Below are 23,285 nucleotides of genomic sequence, written 5' to 3' on the forward strand. Positions count from 1 at the left end.
ACTGAAGAGCCCATTAAAGTTTTGTTCCCCATGTAGGTACTTATAGACTGACCAAATCACCCCTTAACCCAGGGATGGCCCTGGACTGAAATCTTGGCTTGAGATATTTTGGTGAAGTTCAAAGGGAACTCCAGGCTTCAGAGCTCTGGAAAGTCTATAATCTGAAAGAATTCTATTGTGGACCCTCATTCACTTGACTAGACAAAGTATACAGCTAGCAGGTTCTCTCCCCATGGCAACTGGGAAATCAGGACCATTGCAGTCTTAGCATACATTTTCCCACTCTACAGACTCCTATTGGTTGACACATCTCTACCAAGGTGAGGAAGATAAATGGCATATACTCTGGCCTCAGGTCTTCCAAATGAGAAATTGAGCTGGCTTTATTTTCTTTAATAACCATAAACATTGCCAATACAATGCTGTAATAGGGTGATGCTGTTGATTGTAGGTCTGAGCCTACAATCCTTACTCAGACAAAGCTACCACTGATTTCAGTGGGCATTTTTCTTGAATGGAAACTGCATGTTTTGGTCTTTTCCATTGAATGTTCATGCCTGCCACACAGTCAGCAAGGGGACAGAGAGTTTAGTCAATACTTGTGATAATCAGAAATGTCATGGTAATAGAAAATTTCAAGATGTCTCTTTTTCTTGTTGTTATACTTTATAAAGAATCTTAAGGACAACTGAAGAGATAGGTTTCAAGATGCCGTTTACTGGGAGAAATGAATCAGTAGTATTGGCTGTACTGGCTTTGGCTGTGATACGTCCAGATCCCAGTGGTTTCCAAGGAGCAGCCTTTGGTGTTACCTCATATAAGAAAGGCATTGATCTCACGGTGAGATGAAAGCTTCAGCTTATAGATTTTGGATGATGGAGTGAAGAGACATGAGCAAACCTACCTGCAATCAGACACCAATCCTCAACTAGTGTAATTTGGCTTAATTATTGAAGTCAACACATACTGAGGATCTAGTCCATATTTCTGTGAATTGACCAAAGAAAGTACTGGTTTAGAATTCTTGCCACAATCCCATTCTCTCCACCATCCCCCTGAAACCTCTTTTCCTTAATGTGATGTAATGACTAGAGAAATAGTTAAGTTTTATCTAGTGATGGGACTACACCTCAATATCAAATCTGATCCCTTTCCAGTTCAAATTCAAAGTGTGTCCTTTGGCTTTGGTGCTAGGATGGATTCCATACTGGGAGAGTTCTGTTTAACGGTTCCAGTTGAGATAGGTCAGAAATACAACAAGAACAACATTTCCACAGTTCAAAGTTGTAGGAATCTTATTTAATTAGTTGATTATGACATTTTTGCCCTTTGGAGACACACAAAACCTACCACAAAAACACCTTTCAAGATTACAATACCGATTAATCCAGACACAAAACCAGCCCTGGCTCTGCACACCTAAACTGAGTCCAGATTCACATCCAAACACCTCCCATTGTCCTGCCTAAAGTTTTAATTTTTCTTCCTTTGGATTTTGTTTTCCAGGCCATGGAAGTGATGGGCAAGTTGGTCTGGGGAAAAATAATAAACAATGCCTAGATCAGGGGTCGGCAACCTTTCAGAAGTGCTGTGCCGACTCTTCACTTATTCACTCTAATTTAAGGTTTCGCGTGCCAGTCATACATTTTAATGCTTTTAGAAGGTCTCTTTCTATAAGTCTATAATATATAAACTAAACTATTATTGTATGTAAAGTAAATAAGGTTTTTAAAATGTTTAAGAAGCTTCATTTAAAACGAAATGAAAATGCAGAGCCCCCCCAGACCAGTGGCCAGGACCTGGGCAGTGTGAGCACCACTGAAAATCAGCTCGCGTGCTGCCTTCGGCACCCGTGCCATAGGTAGCCTACGCCTGGCCTAGATCTTATACTGTATAGCACTTTTCATCTTTAGTCCACAAGCACTAACATCAGACTCTTCATAGAATCATACTCAGAAAATTTGAGGTTCTGAAGTGCCTGGAGAATTTGCTTCACTTGCAGTCAGAGAAAGAACCAGAAATTGTGTTAGAAAAGCAGAGCAAAGAGGATAGTTCAGATAAGCCTTATATGTACTCAAGCTCTAAACCCTGTGAGATGTATTGTTAACTGTCCTGTAAGGAAGTATGTGATTAGGTAAAGGTGCTACCGCCTGTAAAGAGTTAAGAGGCTCCCAGCTAGTCACACTGCTGTTTGGAGCAGAGTACAAGAGGAAGGGGAACCAAGGAGAAGGGTGTATATGCTCCATGGCTGGCTGGAGCAGGGAACACTTGTGATGATTAATGCAGAGTGATTTTCAGTTAGCTTGCTTTTGTTTTGTGGATAATAAAACAAGCCCCAATGAAGAGGTCTTATCAGGACTAATGCTTGGAGTTCCTCCCTGGCTGGTGAACCCCCCCCCCATCATTTTACAGGGTGACAGAGACTGGTCTTGATACACATGTTCCTGCATAGCACTGGTGACCTATTTTGCCTGGAACTGCTGCATTTGTGCTCCCCGCTCCTGCATAGTTATGAGTATATGGCTGTAGAAGTGTTCACTCACCACAGGCATGCCCCCTCTTGGCACAGCAGAATCTCCATCTTTAGCACCTGTTGTGTTCCACCTCTTCTCACGACTCAGCCAGGTCATGTTCTCATTCCACCCCTTTCAGAGTAACAGAAAGTAAGTCCAACAAATAATTCCAGGACCTTGTGTCAAGTAGACCCATTGGTCCTTACAACCCTCTCTCTGGGCTCTGAATTATCCTTATCCTCCTTCCATTAAGAGGCTTCACACCATCTTCCCAGTAGCTATCAGGAGAACACAGGCCCAGCCTCTACACTAGGTTCCAGTCCAGGGACCTTGGACAAATAACCAAAGTCTGTTTAATCAGACTTCCTGCTGTTGCCTCTCTGGACTCCTTCCCACCAATAGTCTTTCCTCAGACCTTTCCCCCAGCCTCTTCCTAGGCTCTTTGTAACAAGCAACACCTTCCAAGGTTGCTCCCAAGAGGTCTAGTTCCTGCCATTGTGTGAGGGTCAACTCCAGGAGCTTGACCCACTCCCACATTTTCCAGGAAATGCCATTTTCTAGTACCCATGGAATAACTACAGAGCTCTTCTCTACTGCCCCTCAGATTTCAGTTCAAACACCCCATGGCATCACTGTTTTCAGGAAAATTTATGTCTGGCCAAAGGTTTCACTACCCCCAGCCTTCCTTCTAGCTTTGGACCCTCCAGTTCTAGCTTCATGTTTCTTTCAGACTTTAGCCCACAAGAGGAAACACGCAGCTACCTGTCTTCTGGGTCTCCAGCTTGCCCTTCCCCTACTACTCTATGCTCCTTCCTTTATCAAGACCCAGCTGGGTTTGATCAATTAGGCCTCTCACCCCTCCAGGTGCCAGCCGGCAGCCTAATTGGGCTCAGGCTTCTGTTAATCCAGGATAACCAGTGAGAGGTTTAAATACCCCTTCATGATGGCCCTGTGTTTGTAAAACATTCTCATTCTATGTCTGCTATTGACCCAATCCCACTATTGGGTGGGGTACAGGAAGGAAACAGCTGTTAACCTTTATCTTTGATTGCAGGGACACATTTTTTTCCAGACTGAATAAAATGCTCACAAAGAAAACAAATTGAAAGGAAAATTCCCCCCACCCCCAAAAACCTACTAAAAAAAAAAAGCCACTGTGTAGGGATATTACCGTGTATTAGGCCTGAGGCAGACATCTCTCTGAGCATTTTATCTCTTTCATACAGATTGATATACGTGAAAAACCTTTTAAAAAGGCCTGTGCTGCTGTGTTTTTGCCAAGATCGCTGAGGAACTACTTGGGGAGCCATTCTTTAGATCCAGAACATTATTCAAAGATTCAGTTTATTTTTTTTGGAACAACTTCGTTCTTTGTGGTAAATATTGTCATTAGCTAACACTAGCCTAATAGCATTTAGATAAACTGCTTCTCCTAAACTGTGCAGGGAAAGGATCCTGGCAGTGTTATCTGTTAACTAGAGGAAGCTGCATTGCTGGGCACAATTAAAACTAGAGTGGACCATGCACTAATCAATGTGGGGTAAGGTGCAACCTTGCATCTGTGGGGAGCATACTGGATGGCCTAACTGGTCTTCCGTGTTTCTAGGCTTTTCTGATCATTGTCTACAGAGATTTGAGTAATTTTCATCTTGTCTATTTGGCATTATCCCAACTCTTTTATTTCACAAAATAATCAGAACACAACCTAATCTCTCTCCTTCAGTATAATTTACTGTTTCTTACAGAACATGCATAATACCTGTCAAATTATCATTAAAAATAATAGCAACAATACTATGCAGTCTTGCAGTCTGTTCTGTGGCTTTTGGGAATTTTGTTGCAGTCCAGATACTATAAAGATGGGCCCATTAGAAAAGCCTGGATAGATATTATTTTATTTATATTATGGTAGCACTCAGTGTACAAAGTGTTGCCTCTGCACATACAAGGTAGCATGGTCTCTGCCTAAGGGCTCACAATCTGTTGGGCTTCATGCCTAACATTTTAAGTGTTATGCCACTGACTGCCTTGTTGTAGGGAAATGGTTGTGAAACTCTCCTGGTCCAGTCAAGGTGGTTGCAGCTATATTTAATGTTCATCAATTAGGAGAGAGTTTGTCTCTGAATTTCCCACTAACTACATTTCCTAAATAAATAAATAGTGGGAATCTGAATTAAATCAGGCATTCCAAGGTGTTCCTCTTGTCAATTCTAATAAATAGTTTTCAGACAAACCAGACAGCAAACAGTTGGAATCCCAGTAGCCTGAATAACCCGAACTCTTATTTTCTGTACATTTCCATTACAGGATGACAGTTGGAGGAATGAAAAGTTGAACACCTATGTTGTGAGTGCCAGCATTGAAAATGTATCAATTCACAACCTCAGTGAGCCAGTGAATATTATTCTACAGCATATAGAACCAAACACGGTATGGCATTTTTATTTAATCACAGGCCTCTTCAATTAAAATCAATTTCATGTCTGTTCATCCTTAAAATAGGATTATCTTGTCCACTTGAAACGTTCTTCCTACTGAACTAATCTTTGCATGCCGCAGGTCACCGGCAAGACTAACAGTTCAAACAGATTTCAGGCTGTCTGTTTAATTCACACAAGTTACCTAAGCATCTATTCCCTTAGCAAATCTCTAGCTGGCAGTAAGGGGCTCTCACTCTTTTACCCTGATCTCAGGGAAACCAACACAAGTTGATTTCCTCCCCCTCTCCAATGCCTATTAATTGAGATTAAGAAACTATAATTCAGCACTTGGATACTGCAAAGGGACAGCAACACAAACACAAAAATGCTACACCCAGGCTGGGTGCTGGCATGCAGAAATCTGACTTGATCTACAGAAGTGCAAGAAGTGGCCCACAGTATATTGACTGCACTTTTCAATTAGTAGGCCCTTGGCTAAAATTTAGTTGTGTCCAGGGCCGCCCAGAGGGGGGGGCAAGAGGGGCAATTTGCCCCAGGCCCCGAGCCCCACGGGGGCCCCCACCAGAGTTTTTCGGGGCCCCTGGAGTGGGGTCCCTCACTCGCTCCGGGTGCCCGGCAAACTCTTGTGCGGCCGGGTGCAGGAGCTTCTGCCTCTCCCGGTCTTCGCCGGCGGGGGGTCCTTCCGCTCCGGGGCGGAAGGACCCCCCGCTGGCAAATTACTGCCGAAGACGGAGCGGGACCCGCCGCCGAAGCGCAGCCCAGTCTTTGGCGGTAATTCGGCGGCGGGGGGCCCTTCCGTTCCGGGACCCACCGCCGAAGTGCCCCGAAGACCCGCGGCGGGGCCCCGCTCCGCCGAATTACCGCCGAAGACCGGGCTGCGCTTCGGCGGTAATTCGGCGGCGGGGGGGGTCCCCGCCGCGGGTCTTCAGGGCACTTCGGCGGCGGGTCCAGGAACGGAAGGGCCCCCCACCGCCGAAGACCCCGGGCCCCCGGAATCCTCTGGGCGGCCCTGGTTGTGTCCTTTTGTTACAACGAGTACATGAAAACACACGCAGTTTCAGAGAGGAGCTGCTTTTTATTGCAGATCATATTAATCAGAAACAACTTTTTGGAGTAGTGTAAGGGCAGAAGGGAAGAGGAAAGCACTTTGTTTCTTCTTACATCCTTCAGGCGCTACCTAGAAATACTGCATATTAACATTTAGGGTGAAATTCACCCCCTCCTCCTGCACAAAGCTTTGATAATATTGGGTAATACTTATTTTGCGCTTTCCATCCGTACCTTTCCATGGACTTCCCAAGGGTGGGTGGGTACTTGACACTTCTCATCACGTGACAGATGGGAAGCTGAGACACAGAATAACTAGGTGACTTGCCTAAAAGGTTTCACAGCAAGTGCGTGACCAAGCTGGTCTACTGGTCCAGGTCCTGTGGTGCTGCGATAAGGTCCCTAGTGTAGACATAGCCTAACTCTTATGGAATAAGATAAACATATGGGAGGGTGGGATGATCTAGGAAACTGGTAATGGGAAAACCACTGATCTCTAGGATGCCCCTTCTAATGTAGCCCAGGTAGGCAGTAAAAGTTGTTACCACCTGCGAGCTTTTGGATGGCACATGAGAAATTGCTGGTTCTCTTAAGTCCAGCTCTCAGTGGACAGGAGTGTGCACATCCCAAAAACCACCAGCACACTTGGTAACCTTGCTCGTGGTCTCAGCAGAGACCCAGGTGTGAATGAGAACAGACTGAACTCCACTTTTATTTCTAGATGGGCTACTTAGGTCAGACTTGAGACACATTGACAGGGCAACATGGAGGAAGCTTGCACTCCAGCTGGCCATGTAGCTGTTGTTGAACCAAGCAGAAGTCTTTGCCAAACCCAGTTTTTGCCCCTCAGAGTGGAAAACAAATTAGGATTGATCACTTCTCATCTAGTCAGAGTTAAAGAGCAGACATTAAAGAGCGTGTACAGCAATGTCACGGCACTCATTTTCCTCTCTTTCAGGACAATGCTACAGTGCACTGTGTGTTTTGGGACTTTATGAAGAACAGTAAGTACAGTTTACAAGGGCGCCATATTTTAGCCATCACCATCCCGATGATGCCCTTTGCTACCTAATGTGGCGTCACAAACGCTGATGTCTGTAGTTCAGGTCAAATGCATCCAGGATAGGTGCTTCGTACTGAAGTCTACACCAGTGTGCACATGCCATCCCAGGTCTCCCCCTCATGGCCTGGGGTGGCCCACAGACACCCTGCCTCAGTTTCTCTGAGTTCCCCAAGAATAATCCAGTCACAGCCAAGCTCTTTGAAACAAAAGTTCCTCCTCTTCTAGGGTCTAACTTATTCAATATCATTTAGCATCCACATTCATTTCTGCACACCCCTCGGGGGAGGGTTGCACAGTCCACCTTCCTGGGACCCTGGCTTTATGTTCTGGCCTCCTCAGTCCCTAACTCACCACTCAAATCTGGGATGTCACCGTCCTCCTTCCTGGGACTGTGGCTTATAGACTTCTTTTCCCCAGCAGCTTCTTTCAGTAACTCCCTTCCCTAGGGACTGTGACAGGCATCTGCCTTTTCTGGACTCTTTTTACCCAGTCCTCTCCTTTATCAGAGGCCTAACTGAGTTATGTTACCCATTTTCTGCACCTGGGGAGACAGGTTATGCTTGTCACAGATGGGCTGGGTTCCATCTTCCCTCAAGGGGCCAGTCATTCTATGACAACCAATATAGTCAGTGTTATAACTGAGGGATGGTCATCTAGCAGCACTTGTAATGAGGCATCAACACAAATGGTGAAAAGTAAAACTAAGCTAAAGCAGGGTAAAAGTAAATCTAAAACTAAATTTACTTAAGAATAACATTGATTTGATTAATTTACATTTCAAATGTTTAATAAGTAGGTATGATGAGCCCATATGAATAATAAACCCCCTATGGGCAGGCGAGGCACAAGATTGGGAGTTAGGATATAGATACTATAGTAATCAGCAAAGAGTCCTGTGGCACCTTATAGACTAACAGACGTATTGGAGCATGAGCTTTCGTGGGTGAATACCCACTTCGTCGGATGCATGTGTTATAAATGCATAAGACCAACAGACTTGGGTTTTCTGTTCCTGATTCTGACACTCATCCACTTGTAAAATGGGGATAACAATTACCTCCCTCACAGTAGTGGCATGAGACCTAATTCATTAATGGTTGTTAAGGAGCAATATGATATTCAGCTAGAAAGTGCTTTAGACACACACAATATTATTATAATCATCTTCACCTGGGACATGCAACTGAACAGGACTCATTGAGTGGAGTATGGTTAGCATAAGGAGGTGCTGTTCATATCTCTAGCTCATTGAACAGGAATGGGGTTGGACAGGTTATCCTTATGGAAAATGCTACCTGCAGGTTGCTGAGTATGCATGTCGGGACTAATTCTGCACTCGTTTACACTGGTGCAAATCAGGAGTAACTGTTGACTGCAACGTAGCTACACAGGTATAATACTAGGGTCAGTGGAGAATCAGAGCTGGGGTAGGCTCAAACCTCAAAATTTGGATTAGGATTCTGAATTTGCAGGAGTATCTGGATCCAAGGTTTTGGTTTGGCCCATTATAAATAAAGGGACCAATAATGGAATTTGGATCAGGCTTCAAATCTGAAAGTTCTCAGAATTCATGGGTGACAGGATCCAGGGTTTGGGGTTGGCCCATCTCATGTGTGTTCTGCTTTTAATGTGGACCAGCAGTATAGCTAACACTTTCTGGCAAGATAAAACAGCTCCCAGTAACAAAAGTATTTCCCTCCCCAAACCGATGAAATGCTCACGGGAAGGGCTAGCCGATCTCCTGGTTAGAAATGGCAGAAAATCACTGTCGATGCGCTTAAATGTCAGGATGGCTCTAACAAAATATCAGAGTTAGGCTATGTCAACACAATGGACCTGTGCCGCCGTAAGGTCTGTTACGTAGCTGGCTATGCCGGCAGGAGAGCACTCTCCTCCCAACAAGTGGCTATACGTGCTCTCCTGCCGACACAGCGTTGTCCACACCAGCCCTTTTGTCAGTCAGGGGGGTGGTTTTTTCACACCCTTGACCAACAAAAGTTTTACCAACAAAAGTGCTAGTGTAGACATAACCTTGTACTGCAAACAATACTAAAAGAGCTCCAAAATGCTTCAGAAGGGGGAGGGGTTGCTTCATGTCAGTCTCCAGTGAGCCCCTTCAGCCATTCATCTCTATCTGGAAGGGTAGGCTGGTCCAAAATAGAGCCTTTGAAGGCGGGGGAGGGGGGCAAATAAAGGGGAGATTGGGGTTCCGGGGAGATCACTTCTTTCCCCCTAACATACATGATTCAAGCTTTACATATCATGGTTTTGCAATGAAAGATCAACATTCTTCTCAGAGTTACCCCATTAAGTTAATGGAGTCATTCTAGTGTAGCTGAGCATGGAATTTGGCCCGCACTTTCTGCAGATTCAGGAAGACAACAGAGTACTAATTTACAATCAGCTCGCGTTTGGGAGGTTTTCTGTGCAACCATCAATGCTAGAAATTTCTTCTTCTTTTAACTGAGAGTTTAGATTCTGAATATATGATACCAGCCACATAAATAGGTTATAAATAAGCCACACTGGGAGAGATCTGGTCTCCAAGGAGAATGTTTGACTCCCCTGACCTAAACTATTCCTCCCCACCTTTCAAATACTTACCCTGTCCCCACCTCCTTAGATGTAATCTAGCCAACCTCTCCCTCTCACTATAAATACCTAGTACTAGAAATATTTCTTCATTCCCCAAGTTTCAGCCCTACAAGTTTAGAGATTCTAATCTCCAACAGCAATTCAAAACATGTGTTCTGTGAAATCTCATCCATGTGTGCTGTTAGCTGACCCTGCGCTCTGTACTAACTTGAGCTCATAATCACACCTCCTGCATTTTTCAAAGCTATAAATTACTGGATATGACTAACTGGTTAAAAATCCCTTTCTGTATTGTACAGATGGACTGGGTGGTTGGAATACATCAGGGTGTGAAGTGAAACACAAAGATATGTATTACACAATCTGTTATTGTAACCATCTTACCCATTTTGGAGTGTTGCTGGTAAGTACTCCATGAATCATCTCCGGAAGACACTGATGGCACTAGACCAAGTCATCACTGGACTTGTGGGAGACATCTTAGTTTCAAATTAGCTTTTAGAGAGCAAACTGTATTTTGCTGGAAGTAATACTAATAAAGAAAGCAAATAAAAGTAATTTTTAAATTAAAAAAGAAACTGAAGTCCAATTGCACACTCAGTACAAATTCATTTTACAGCAGTTGTCATTGCATCTTAGCTTTCATTGCATCTTTACAATTTTCCCTAATGAATATTACTGCATTAGCTGTTGTATTGGGTTGTATGGTAATGTTAGATAGCTGCCAACAGCAACTAATGGTGTTCAGTTTCCCTGAGAGTGGCACTAATTAAACTCTCAATCTAAAAATGTATCAGCATTATCATCTATTATTTACATACCACCAAAAGTGTGTTAAGTACTTTAACAAAGTTCCTGCCCCAAAAACCTTAATATCAAAGCAGACCGTGTACAAATGAAGGACTGAAAATGGTTGCAACAAAAAGCAAAGTGATTGGGGAATTCTGAATAAACTAGGCAGCAGATACTAGCAGAATTTCCTCACTCTGACATAGAGAACCTGCATGGGGGGAAACACGTGGTCCATTTCCCTTCGGTATGTGCAATGTAAACACAAATACACACCTGTGGTTAAACTAACTGGCCCCTAGAGGTCATCATCACTCTCCTCAAATATAGATGCAAGAGCGCTCTCTGGTAGTAAAAATGTTACTTCTACAAGAAGGAAATTTGAATGTTGTAGATTTCATGCAGCTTGTCGTATTTCTAAATCAGGGATCGGCAACCTTTGGCACACGGCCTGCCAGGGTAAGCACCCTGGCGGGCTGGGCCGGTTTGTTTGCCTGCTGCGTCCACAGATTCAGCCAATCGCGGCTCCCACTGGCCGCAGTTCGCTGCTCCAGGCCAATGGGGGCTGTGGAAAGCGGCGGCCAGCACATCCCTCGGCCCGTGCCGCTTCCCACCGAACTGAACCAAATTGTAAACTCACTATTCTCCATTGCCATTCCGGTTACAGACGCTGTAGGAACTGTTTTGACCGCCTGACGTCTACAATTCTCAGTACAAAAGAAAACAAATTACTCTTGCTTGGTTCAAAAGTCACATATAAAGCATATAGCAGCAGGTTATGGCAGGCAACAAGATTCATGTCATAAACATAATTGGGAATTAATATAGGGGAGTGAGGCCCATTTTACTGAGTGTTTTTCACAGCCTGGCTCTTGCAAGTACTTTTGATGGGTGAATCCTCCCACGCTTCAAAGCATCTGTTAAGTGTCCCATCCCCCACTTTCAGCAACCCTCCTTTTAACAAACTAGAGTTTCTTCTACAAATGCGTGTCCATTAAATATTTTTGCTGTATTACTTTAAAAGCTGCACCGAAGTCTGAGGTGCAATGAGAATGATGCTTTTGCAACTTCTTGGCAATTAAATACTGGATATTTTCCCTGTCTTTGGTATTTCATTACATTCTAAAATGAGTGGTTTGTAAAAATAATAAAAACATTTAGAAATAAATGAATAGAAACTGCTCTCTTTCCCCAGTGTGAAAATGTAGGAAGCAATTGTATTTTTTCTGCATGACACAGTCCAGTTATGAGTAATGACCAGAATTCTTTATCTTTTGACCTAGGACTTAACCCGGAGAAAGATAGATGGTGTGAATAATCGCATATTAACTCTGATAACCTATGCAGGATGTGGAGCCTCTGCCCTTTGCTTGGGGGTAGTGCTGGTGATGCACCTAACTCTTGAGTAAGTTGAATCCTTTCTTTTATTGTTTTTTCCCCCATGCAGAAGTAATAATGAGCCCCGCAGTCACTACAGGAGTTTTCAGTTAACACTGATGCTAGATCAATCAGACACAAGAAGATGATGAAAGGATGATTTGAATATAATACAGTGGAATAGTGGTGATATAAAACTTCATGCGTCAGGACATAAAACAACTTCCAACTAATGGAGATTAGGAAGCAATTTCCCCTCTGAACATGTTATTCCAAAACTGCCTACTGCAGTGTTTCTTTCACCTTGCTCTGGAACATCTGGTACTGGCTACTCTTGGAGATATGGTATGGGCTGTATTCAACCACTGGTTTGAACCAGTTTGGCAATTCTTATGTTCCTATTATGCTGTCATTGCTCTTGCATCTGGATATGGTATCATGGCAAGAGGCTAGAATATCTTGTATGTTCAGTGGTTTGGTCCCAATTTCTATATGCAGTGTTAAAGGAGGCAGAAAATAAAAGATGGTTCCTACTAAACACGGCCTTGAAATGTAGATCTCCTCTTGAAAGTGACAGGTAAAAATGGCACCTGTTATTTACAGTCATATCTTCTTACCTGAATAACAAACATAAGTTTTTCCTACTTGTAACCCTTGTTTGCACTGTAATGCCAACACAGGTAAAAGAGAGTAAGTGGGTTGTTCTTCACTTTGTGAAACATCCACAGAATTGTTTGCTAAATTCCAGTGAGTTGCTCAGATTTTACAGACGGCATAATCTGAAGACACCAGGGTTGCATAGATTAACCAAGGATCTAATTTAGCCTGCTGGTTATGGTGCATGACATGGAAAAAAATATAGCATTTTCCAGAACCCAGAAGAGTTTGCAGGGCTTGCAGCTAGAAAAGCCTCCTCATTATTTTTAAACTAATATCCAGTATTTGGAAATCATTGAGATACAATAGTCATGGAATCCTTCAATGATATTTTTAGAGACACTTCTCAGAGTAGAAGCTCACATTTACTCCAAAGTAAGATAGGAATCCACTTCTTTTTGAAAATTACAGGCCAGTAAGCACCTACAGCCTGAGACAGGCACTGACAAAGCTGAATAAAAGAAATAATTTTCCTTGATCAATACAGATTTTTAAATGTATGGGAAAAGTCTCCAATAATGTAGGGCCTTATGTTATCGCAAAAAAACAGTACACACAGATTATGAGAATGTAAGAATGGCTATACTGGGCCAGACAATGGTCCATCTAGCACTGTATCTGCTCTTCTGACTGTGGCCAGTGCCAGATGCTTCAAAAGGAATGAACAAAACAAGGCAATCATCAGTGATCCATCTTCTGTCATCCAGTGCCAGCATCTGGCAGTCAGAGGCCTAAGGAAATCCAGAGCATGGGGTTGCATCCCTGACCATCTTGGCTAATAGGTTCATCAATGGCTATCTTCCATGAGGTGTCTGACAGATTTACTATGAGGTCTTATTCTCAAAGGGAAACATAAAGGGCTCTTAGTGTAAATGTGTATCAGGTCTTCCAGGAAGGGGGATCACTCTGCCATTGCTCTGTCTTAGCCCTGGTCTACACTGGGGGGAGGGAGATCTATCTAAGTTATGCAACTTCAGCTATGTGAATAACATGGCTGAAGTCGACGTACTTAGATCGACTTACCGCGGTGTCTTCACTGCAGTGAGTCGACTGCTGCCGCTCCTCTGTTGACTCTGCCTGCGCCTCTTGCAGCGCTAGAGTACAGGAGTCAACGGGAGAGTGCTCGGAGGTTGATTTATTGTGTCTTGACTAGACACGATAAATTGATCCCCGCTGGATCGATCACTGCCCGCCCATCTGGCGGGTAATGTAGATGTACCCTTTGTGTGCTGAAAAGATATACTCATAGAGAAATACTCATTACATGTTTTGTGTATTTTGATGAACTAATATACCAACTGAATGATGATGAAGCAAAGTTATGGAGAACTATAGGCGGCTCTTTTGGAAAGAAGTGTTTGTCTACATGGGGACTCACAGGGAAGTTGCTGTGAATAGCTAGTGTGTAAATTTAAAGCATAATAGCTATTCCCCACTAACTAGAGAGCTAGTGCAGAATAGATCTTCAGCAATTGTTATTCCAGGCTCTTTCCACATGTAGAAAACCACAAGAATTAATTTAGACTGGGAAAAAAGCTCATAATTGTATAGTAGCATTGTAGATTTTAGACCTCCATTTCTTCTTGCTTTTTCATTATTTTTTTGTCTTTCTAATTTAAAAGTCTGTTTGTCTGCAATGCTTTCAGTTTCAAGGAGTTCCTTTCGATGTGTGGATTTTTCTCTTGACTGTGTTTTTGCTATTTTATGCTCCTCAATGTACATTTGTTTGTATATATGTAAACCTCTCAAACAAAAGGTGAGCTGACACTTCTGGACTAGACACTATGGGCCAAATTACCAGAAAAGTGCACATGCAGTTGCAGTTACTACAACTACTTGCAAACTAGGTGTTTTTGTGCACAGAGGTACCCATTTAAGCATCTAAACAACTATCCTTTGCTTAGCATTTGCAAATATTCTTTTGGTGTGCATAAGCACAATAATGGAGCACGCATTTTTGTGTGCGCTTTAATGTACATACACACCTGAAAATCTGGTCTGGTATTTCTTACCTGCTCACAGTTCTAAGAAATAAAGTGGCAATGCAGGATATACTTACTATTTGATGGATGGTAAGAGGTGGTAACTCCTCATAACCACCTAAACAGGTTCATTTTCTTTCCCCATAGAAAGATTAAAAAGTAAATCTCTTTAAATTTGCAAAGAGGAAGGATAGTGTTGTGTTGAAGACACTGGAATAGAACTCAGGAGACCTCGACGCAATAGGGAGCTCAGGGCAAGTCACTAAATCTCTCTGTGGCTTAGTTCCCCCATCTGTACAATAGAGATATTTATACAGACAGGGCCGGCTCCAGGCACCAGCTGAGCAAGCTCCTGCTTGGGGGTGGCAGATTCTACGGGGCGGCATTCCGCCCAAACCTAGGGCGGCACAGCAGGTGTTTTTATTTTTGGTTCCCCGATCTGGCTGCCCTGAAGGGGGCGGAGGAGGGGAGCGCCCTGCAGCAAACTCGGCGGGGCAGCCCACGTCCTTCCCTCCCAGCCAACCGGAGTGGCGCAGAGCCCTCCTGGCAGGCGGCGCGGTGGTCAGGGCCGCGGGGTGAGCGCCCCGCTGAAGCCCTGGCCGCCCCCCTTCTCTCTCTCCCCCTGTTCCCCCCCTCCCTCCCATTAGACTGGACACGCATTCTGCAGCACAGGGCTTCCCCCTGCACCCTAGTTCCGGCCGCCCTGTAGGGTTTTTTTGTTTTGTTTTTTTCCCTGCTTTGCCGGCTGCGCCGTTCCCCCCACCTCCCGCTTTGCCGCTCCAGCTGTGCCGTTTTTGGGGTTTTTTTTTGTTTTTTTCCCCCCTGCTTTGCCGCTCCGGCTGTGCCATGTTTGTTCCCCCCCCCACCCTTTGCTGCTCCGGGCGCGCGTGGTGTTTTTTTTTTCCCTCCCCAGCTTTGCTGCTCTGGCTGCCCGCCTCCCTTTTTTTTTTTTTTTTTTTTGCTTGGGGTGGCAAAAAAGCCAGAGCCGGTCCTGTATACAGTCCTTCTCCTAGCCTGTGTCTGTCTTGTGTTTAGGTTATAAATTCTTTGAGGCAAGACGTGTCTTTTACTCTGTGTTTCTGTAGTACCAGCGCAATGTGGCTCTCCTCTCAGGAGGGGTCTTTAGGTGCTATCATAATACAAATAATAATATTGTATTGAGTAAAACATGGGCTATGGCTGTAAGACACTCACTGCAGTCATGCCAATGCTAGCATTCTCCCTGGAACATGGATAATATATACTCCCAGCCGTTGCAGCATGGAAACAGCAGGGAATTGAATCCTATCTGTTATTGAGAGAAATTAGTGTGTAGGGTATGCCCTGATGTTAGATACTAGGGGAGTGTTTTTAATTAAAAACAAGTTTTTATGAAGTTTAGTTATAAGTCACTTAGGCTATTGAATACACATTTTTATTACCTCCTGCTAGAGAACAAAATGTGATAACCTTTCATTAATTGGCAGCAAGTGCAACTGCACAATGACAATATTAGAAAAATTCATTTCTTTTCACTTTTATTTTAGCAAGCTTCGCAGAGATTATCCTTCAAAAATCCTGCTAAATCTCTGCACTGCACTGCTGATGCTAAACCTGATATTCCTGGTCAATTCCTGGCTGTCATCATTTAACAACCGTGGCCTGTGTATCACAGTGGCTGTGTTCCTTCATTACTTTCTGCTTGCAGCCTTCACATGGATGGGCCTGGAATCTCTTCACATGTACTTTGCTCTCATCAGAGTCTTCAGTACATACATTCCAAACTATATACTGAAATTCTGCATTGCTGGGTGGGGTAAGTACGCAGCTAGTCTCTCTTGATATCTGTGCTTGGTATACTGCTCTAATGTAGGCTTTCCTCACGTGAAAATGCACTGCACCCGTACAGGAAAGATTCCTTAGCCCAGACAGGTCCTGCTGACAGCTACGCCTGGACATGGGAGTGTAGCAGATAGTCCTTGCCGCTTCTCTTCTGCACAGGAATACGGGCATGTGGATCTGTACTGTGCCTGCAAGGGCTTCATGGGTCAGCATCACCCAGCCCTGCTTTGCTGGAGCAAGACTGTTATTGGCCCCCTCCATGGATATGCAAAGAGAGAGGGGACTTAATGAGCTTCTTTCCCAACCTCTCGTGTGCCTGCACAGGGATCACTCACAATGAGGGGTCCTAGTGATCCTGGGCATGCCAGCTGCCTGAATGAAGGCAGCATGGGGGCAGAACCATGGACCGTCTCCATCCTGTGGCCACGTAGAGGGGATCACTCTCTCCATCTCCAAGGACAGTGTTGTGTAGCTGCCACTCCAACATGCACTTCCGGGGAGCCCTGTGAGTGAATGCTGGGTCTCACTCAGAATATTTTTTGGAGACTCCAGCAGCAGCATGGCCCCATCCATTCTCCCTCCAAACAACAGGGCACCAAAGGCATCATGTAGCCAATAGTAGGGAAGACTGGCAGAAAGGGGCTAACAAGCAGGTTTGCATTAAAAAAGGGCAGAATTTGAAGAAATGATTGTAGTTCTGTTGAGTTGCCTGGATAGTTGCTAAGCTCAGTGACTATTTTTAAATACCACATGTACATTACCATCTCTGTCATTAGATTTTGCACACAACTACGCTGATTCTTAGCCTTCCAAGAACTCTTGTTTAGGCACAGCTCTTAGCAGTGGTGACGGCTGGAACAATCCTTCCGGCAAACAACAAAAATGGGAGCTGAAAGGAACATGGTAAACAGGAAAGCAGTGGCACTGAAGATTTGTGAACAAGGACTGTTTGAAAAATGTCAGCCTCATTAGACTGTTACACAGGGTGCTACTACCAATTTGTCTTTTGCCAGTCTAAGATGTTTCTAATAATTAGTAGGGGTTGGGTTTGAGCTATTATTTTAGCAGAGTGGATCCCTTCTGGAGATGTTTGAGAACTCAAACATTTTGCAAACAAAGATACTTTATGCCTACTCATCTGCATTTTACATAAATAAATAAAGGGACAATCCATGATTTCAGCAGAGCCTTCAGGTGTGTTATTGAGAAGAGACCTTGACCTACACATCTGTATCACTGCTGTAATTGTTAATCATGGACTGTCACACCCAGAAGAGATTGGGAGATTGGATGTCTCCCTCTTCCAGATTTTTTTTTTTTGGCTTAAAATCTCTCTCTCTCTTATCTCCCGTGCTATTAGGAATACCAGCTGTTGTAGTTGCTACTCTCCTCATTATAAATACGGACTTTTATGGCAAGAACTCACTCACTTTTTTGTAAGTATATTTGAAGGAATTGGCCCAACATCTTGTCTCCTTTTATTTCTTCTAGTTCATGCTCATCTCCTTCTCTTTAATTTGCCACTTTGAGTGTCAATTCCTCTTTCTTTGTGGAGAATCTCTTTGCTTCTGGAACACAATAACATAATCATATAGACTCTTAAGGCCAGAAAAGACCATCATGATCATGTAGTCTGACCTTCTGTGCATTGCAGGCTAAGGTCACAGAACCTCACACACCCACTCCCGTAATAGAGGACCCATAACTTCTGGCTGAATGATGGAAGTCCTCAAATCATGATTTAAAGACTTCAAGTTACAGAGAATCCACCATTTACACTCGTTGAAACCTGGAAATGACCCTTGCCCTATGCTGCAGATGAAGGCAAAACAACCCCATGATCTCTGCCAATCTGACCCAGAGAAAAATTCCTTCCCGACTCAAAATATAGTGATCAGTTGGATTTGAGTATGTCAGCACGACCCAACAGCCAGACAGTTGGGAAAGAATTCTCTGTAGTAACTCAGAGTCCTCCCCGTCTAGTGTCCCATCGCCTGCCATTGGGGATTTTTGCAACTAGCAGTTGCAGATTGCCTGCAATGGCATGTAGGCAGTCTCATCATACCATCCCCTCCATAAACTTGTCAAGATCAGTCTTGAAGCCAATTAGGTTTTTTGTCCCCACTTGTCCTCTTGGAAGGCTGATTGGAGTAAATCAAGACATCAAACCTATTCCATGTGTTCAGTGGAGTCTCTGTAAAAATAATTTGGTCCAATGTTCCACATGCTTATGTTAATTCCTCAGGTTTTTTAACTTTTCTCATTCCTGTATCTCCTTTGTCATGATCAAACCTCTCGTAATTTTGAATTCTTCAGTTAGATCACATCAACCTTTCTACTTTTCCAGTGAGAATAAGCTACTCTTTAGCCTTTCTTCTGAAATAGTGTTTACATCAGGAATACTCCCACTTGCTTTTTGCCATGCTCTATCTAAGGGTATGGCTACACTGGCGAGTTGCAGTGCTGGAAAGCCTCCACCAGCGCTGCAATTAGTAAGTGGCCACACCTGCAGGGCACTTCCAGCGCTGCAACTCCCTGGCTTTTCCTCTTTTGAAAAGCATGTTGCGGCCACTTGAACGCTGGGATAGCTGCCCATAATGCATCACTCCCAACAGCGCTGCAAATACTGCAAATGTGGCCACACACCAGCGCTGGTAGCTGTGAGTGTGGCCACACACCAGCGCTGGCCCTGCACAGCTGGATGACCAGCGCTGCAAACTACCAGCGCTGCAAACCGTAAGTGTAGCCATACCCTAGGATGGTACCATTCCAGTAATAATAGATTGTGTATTTACAATCTGACCAGATGGGGGCAGCACATAGCTATGGCAACTCATGAGCAGAACAGGGAGCAAATTATGTATCGGGGCACTATTACTACCACACTGGAGCAAGGGGGAAGCAGGAATCTGCTACTGACACATCATCTGAGGAAATTCTAACCAATGCCCATTCATATGCTGTATTGATAACAGACTAGCTCCCTAATTAGTTATTTTCAACTTTCTATGTTCTTCCCTTTTCCTGTAGCTGCTGGATTCAAGATGATGTTGTCTTTTACATCTCCATTGTCGCCTATTTCTGCTTAATATTTCTGATTAACGTAGTGATGTTCATCAATGTTCTTCTTCAAATTCATATCATGAAATCAAAGCAGCAAAGAAAATCCAAGAACTGGAAGCAGAGCTTTCTTCATGATCTGCGGAGCACGGTCAGCCTATCATTCTTACTCGGCTTAACCTGGGGTTTTGCCTTTTTTGCCTGGGGATCAGCAAGGATTTTTTTCTTGTATGTCTTCGCCATTTGTAACACACTGCAAGGTAACTTCTGTATGAGATGCTGATATCAGTATGGTGTATTTTTATCAGTTTATGGGTGTGATATATAGATACATTCAGATTGTCATTTTACCAACCCAAATTGGGGTGGATAAGTAGTTTTGTTTGCATCATTTGGAAGTTTGGAGAGTTTAATCATAAAAATCCCTTTGAGTAAGTGAGATGATATCCTGAACTTTATATATCACTGCCACAATTCAATACTAGTATGTAAGGACTTGTGGTAATGCCTTTGAAATACAGGTCCCAATCTATGCCCTTTTCAGGGACACAGACACAATCCATTTAATCTGGGCATAGAAATGCATGCTTGCATTTTGCAGTGACTAGCAGATTGCCAAGAATGTCTGCCCTAATATCAAATCTGTAGAGGGCTCTTTAAGTCATCTGTTAATTCAGGGGCATTAAGAAAGAGAAGAATAGCCCTCAGTAAGTTCTGTGCTAATATAATATAGGCAGTGGATCTGCCTCTCTCAAAGACTCAGAGACTTTAAGGCCAGAAGGGACCATCATGATCATCTAGTCTGATTTCCTGCACATCGCAGGCCACAGAACCTCACACATCCACTTCTGCAATAAGCCCCTAACCTCTGGCTGAGTTACTAAGTCCTCAAATCTTGATTTAAAGACTTCAAGTTACAGAGAATCCACTATTTACTCTAGTTCAAACAAGTAATTGTTTGTAAGTGCCCCACGCTGCAGAGGGTCTCTGCCAGTCTGACTTGGGGGAAAATTCCTCCCCAACCCTAAATACAGAGATCAGTTAGACCTTGAACATGTGGGCAAAGCCCACTAGCCAAACTCTGTGCTGTATATGATATGTCTGTGATTGAAGAGAGCATGAAAGCTTCAGAAATGAGGCAGGAGGCTGGGGAATGAATATGAAAAATACTGATTTTGTCTTCCTTCTTCCTTTAGGGCTCTTTATCTTTGTGTATCATTGCCTGATGAAAGAGACGGTGAGGAAGCAGTGCCGAGTGCACTTTTGCTGGGGGAGGTTTCGGCTCAATAATTATTCTGGTAAGACACTGCGGTTTATTGTTTTGCTTGACTCATTTTTAAGCTATTAATGGCATAAGAATTAAAATGGAAATGCTTGTGTGCCACAAAAGTACTGCTCCTATTCTGGCATTTAAGATTGAGTAAGCTACAGTGAAGAATCAATTGCAGTATATTTTTATCTAATATTTTTTCCTAAAATATCTGAATTGACTTGAATATGGAAGTGCTTAGTGTTGCTGTCTTTATATACTGCACTTCTGTGGCACTTGCCACCCAAGGTTTTCAAAATGCTTTACAAATATACCCCTTACAAGGCCTGTCACTGATGTCACATCCATTCTGTGCCAGAAAGGTGGGGTGTCCCAATGTACACATTTTCCACAATTCCCCCACTACTGTGCAAAAGTGTTAGGTCTTAATGTTCCTCCATTAATTCTTCATAGATTGGACCTTGATTAATAGAGTCAATAGTTAATGTGGTGAGGGGGTGACAGCATATAGATACAGGACAGATTTTCAAAAAAGTTTCAGCCTCACCTCTAAAACTGCAGCTGCAATGGTTTATTGCATGTACAGATGGTATTTTTATACAGAATTCCAATAATTACAGCCAATGCAGTTTGCTTATACAAATCTGAAATTCTGAGCGTGCAAAAATCTTCAGCATAATTTTAAAGGCTGTGTAATGGGGTCAGCACCCACACTCACAAGTGCCCCCCCCGGTCAAGTGCATGTGCTTGCAGTTTCTCAGTTTGTGATAATGGGGTGGTACCCACCTCTCAAAAGCTCTCCCCTTGGTTGATGGCTTCTTTGGCAGGTCTTCAGTGTTTCAGCCTTCCAGAGAAGTCACACACACTGTAAGTGGAACAGAACAAACCTCTTCCAGGGGTTTACCCTATTTTGGCCCTACTATGGGGCTGTACCCCCAGGGCTTCCTCCCTGGGGGCAGTGTTTTCTTGCAGCCCTCCCTGGGCTCCATCCCAGCAGCCAGCCAGGAGCTCCTTCTTAGTTCCCCTGGACCCTGCCCAGACTGAGCTGTCTGTGGCTGTCCCTACAGCTCTTTCAGCCAGCCAGGAACTCTCTCTTCCAGCTCCAGGCAGTAACTGACTGAATCTGTCTCCACTGCTCCTTTTTATATGACCCTCCTGGCCCGATTGGCCATTCCTGCAGCCCCTCTAATTGGCTGCTAAATGGCTCAGCTATAGGTTAGGGGGTTGATATAGGAGTGAGTGGGTGAGATTCTGTGGCCTGCGTTGTGCAGGAGCTTGGACTAGATGATCATAATGGTCCCTTCTGACCTTAAAGTCTATGATTCTATGATTCTTTGTGAGACCCAGAGGCCTCCAGCAGGGGGGTCTCTGGGCCTACTCCACCCCGTCACAATCTGTTAAAAATTTGGTATAAAATTAATAGAGTGTGGAACCCCTGGTTTTACTTCAGTATAGCTTCTGATTTGACAGCTCAAGAAAGGGCAATCCATGCACTGCCATATAAATATTAATGTGTGTGTATAATATATAATAAAATAATATTGTATGTAACACATACACTGTGCATCAGATTGTGCTTTTAAGGTATAGGTCTGTGCTGGGCTGGTGCAGCTCTCCACCACCCCAAGGGATTACAGGGGAAGTGCACCACCTCTAAAACGTGTGTAGCATTCTGGCAGGGTGCTGCTGGAGAAGCCCTTAATCAGCTCCTGCCATTCCAGCCCCAATCAGGGAGAATGGATTGGGGCTGGGTGAATCGCCCTATGTTTGCCTGGTAACTGACCAGACCTGCCAGCCTCATTAACAGGAGCTATAAGGCTGGAAGGAAGTGAGAGGAAGGGTGTGTGGGAGTATGTGAGAGTGGAGACTAAGGGCTTGACTACACTTGCAGATGTAGAGCGCTTTGAGCAGGGGCGGCTCCAGGCCCCAGCACACCAAGGGGCGGCAAGCCACTGGGGGCGCTCCGCCGGTCGCTGCGAGGGCAGCAGGCATGCTGCCTTTGGTGGCTTGCCTGCAGAGGGTCCGCTGGTCCCACGGCTTCGGCGGACCTCTCGCAGGCATGCCTGTGGAGGGTCCGCTGGTCCCGCGGCTTCGGCGGACCTCTCGCAGGCATGCCTGTGGAGGGTCCGCTGGTCCCGCGGCTTCGGCGGACCTCTCGCAGGCATGCCTGTGGAGGGTCCGCTGGTCCCGCGGCTTTGGTGGACCTCTCGCAGGCACGCCTGTGGAGGGTCCGCTGGTCCTGCGGCTTCGGCGGACCTCTCGCAGGCATGCCTGTGGAGGGTCCGCTGGTCCCGCGGCTTCGGCGGACCTCTCGCAGGCATGCCTGTGGAGGGTCCGCTGAAGCCGCGGGACCAGCGGACCCTCCACAGGCAAGCTGCCGAAGGCAGCCTGCCTGCTGTGCTTGGGGCGGCAAAATGCCTAGAGCCGCCCCTGGCTTTGAGTTAAACCAGCCTTTGGAGAGCGCAGTAGGGAAAGCGCTGCAGTCTGCAAGCGCACTGGTGTGGCCACATTTGTGCACTTGCAGCGGCACTGGGAGCGGTGCATTATGGGCAGCTATTCCAGCGTTCAAGTGGCTGCAATATGCTTTTCAAATGGGGGTGGGGGTGGAGTGTGACAGGGACTGTGTTCTGTGTATGTGGGGGGGGGGGAGAGAGTGTGTTTTGGGGTGCT

General features: G+C 44.7%; 1 protein-coding gene and 1 long non-coding RNA gene across 9 annotated transcripts in view; one reads left to right on the plus strand and one right to left on the minus strand.

Moving 5' to 3' along the window:
• ADGRG4 (adhesion G protein-coupled receptor G4) overlaps positions 1–23,285 on the plus strand; it is a 116,158-nt gene that overhangs the window by 87,596 nt on the left and 5,277 nt on the right. For all 7 annotated transcript variants that reach the window (XM_045029670.1, XM_045029675.1, XM_045029674.1 and 4 more), the window contains 10 exons: positions 675–840; positions 3,740–3,889; positions 4,821–4,943; positions 6,960–7,005; positions 9,959–10,062; positions 11,732–11,853; positions 15,991–16,259; positions 17,646–17,721; positions 19,316–19,605; positions 20,542–20,643. In XM_045029670.1, coding sequence (XP_044885605.1) covers positions 675–840; positions 3,740–3,889; positions 4,821–4,943; positions 6,960–7,005; positions 9,959–10,062; positions 11,732–11,853; positions 15,991–16,259; positions 17,646–17,721; positions 19,316–19,605; positions 20,542–20,643 — 1,448 coding nt within the window. The remainder of the gene's footprint in view (positions 1–674; positions 841–3,739; positions 3,890–4,820; positions 4,944–6,959; positions 7,006–9,958; positions 10,063–11,731; positions 11,854–15,990; positions 16,260–17,645; positions 17,722–19,315; positions 19,606–20,541; positions 20,644–23,285) is intronic.
• Positions 438–17,852, minus strand: LOC123377157. Of its 2 annotated transcripts, none has more exons than XR_006582114.1 (4): positions 17,716–17,852; positions 10,044–10,191; positions 2,544–2,645; positions 438–987 (listed from the first exon to the last, which is right to left on the minus strand). It is a non-coding gene; the product is annotated as an uncharacterized LOC123377157 (long non-coding RNA). The 2 variants fall into 2 exon arrangements; XR_006582115.1 differs by lacking the exon at positions 438–987 and adding an exon at positions 1,399–1,532.

This window comes from Mauremys mutica, chromosome 9 (genome assembly GCF_020497125.1).
Source record: "Mauremys mutica isolate MM-2020 ecotype Southern chromosome 9, ASM2049712v1, whole genome shotgun sequence".
NCBI classification, from domain to species: Eukaryota; Metazoa; Chordata; order Testudines; family Geoemydidae; genus Mauremys; species Mauremys mutica.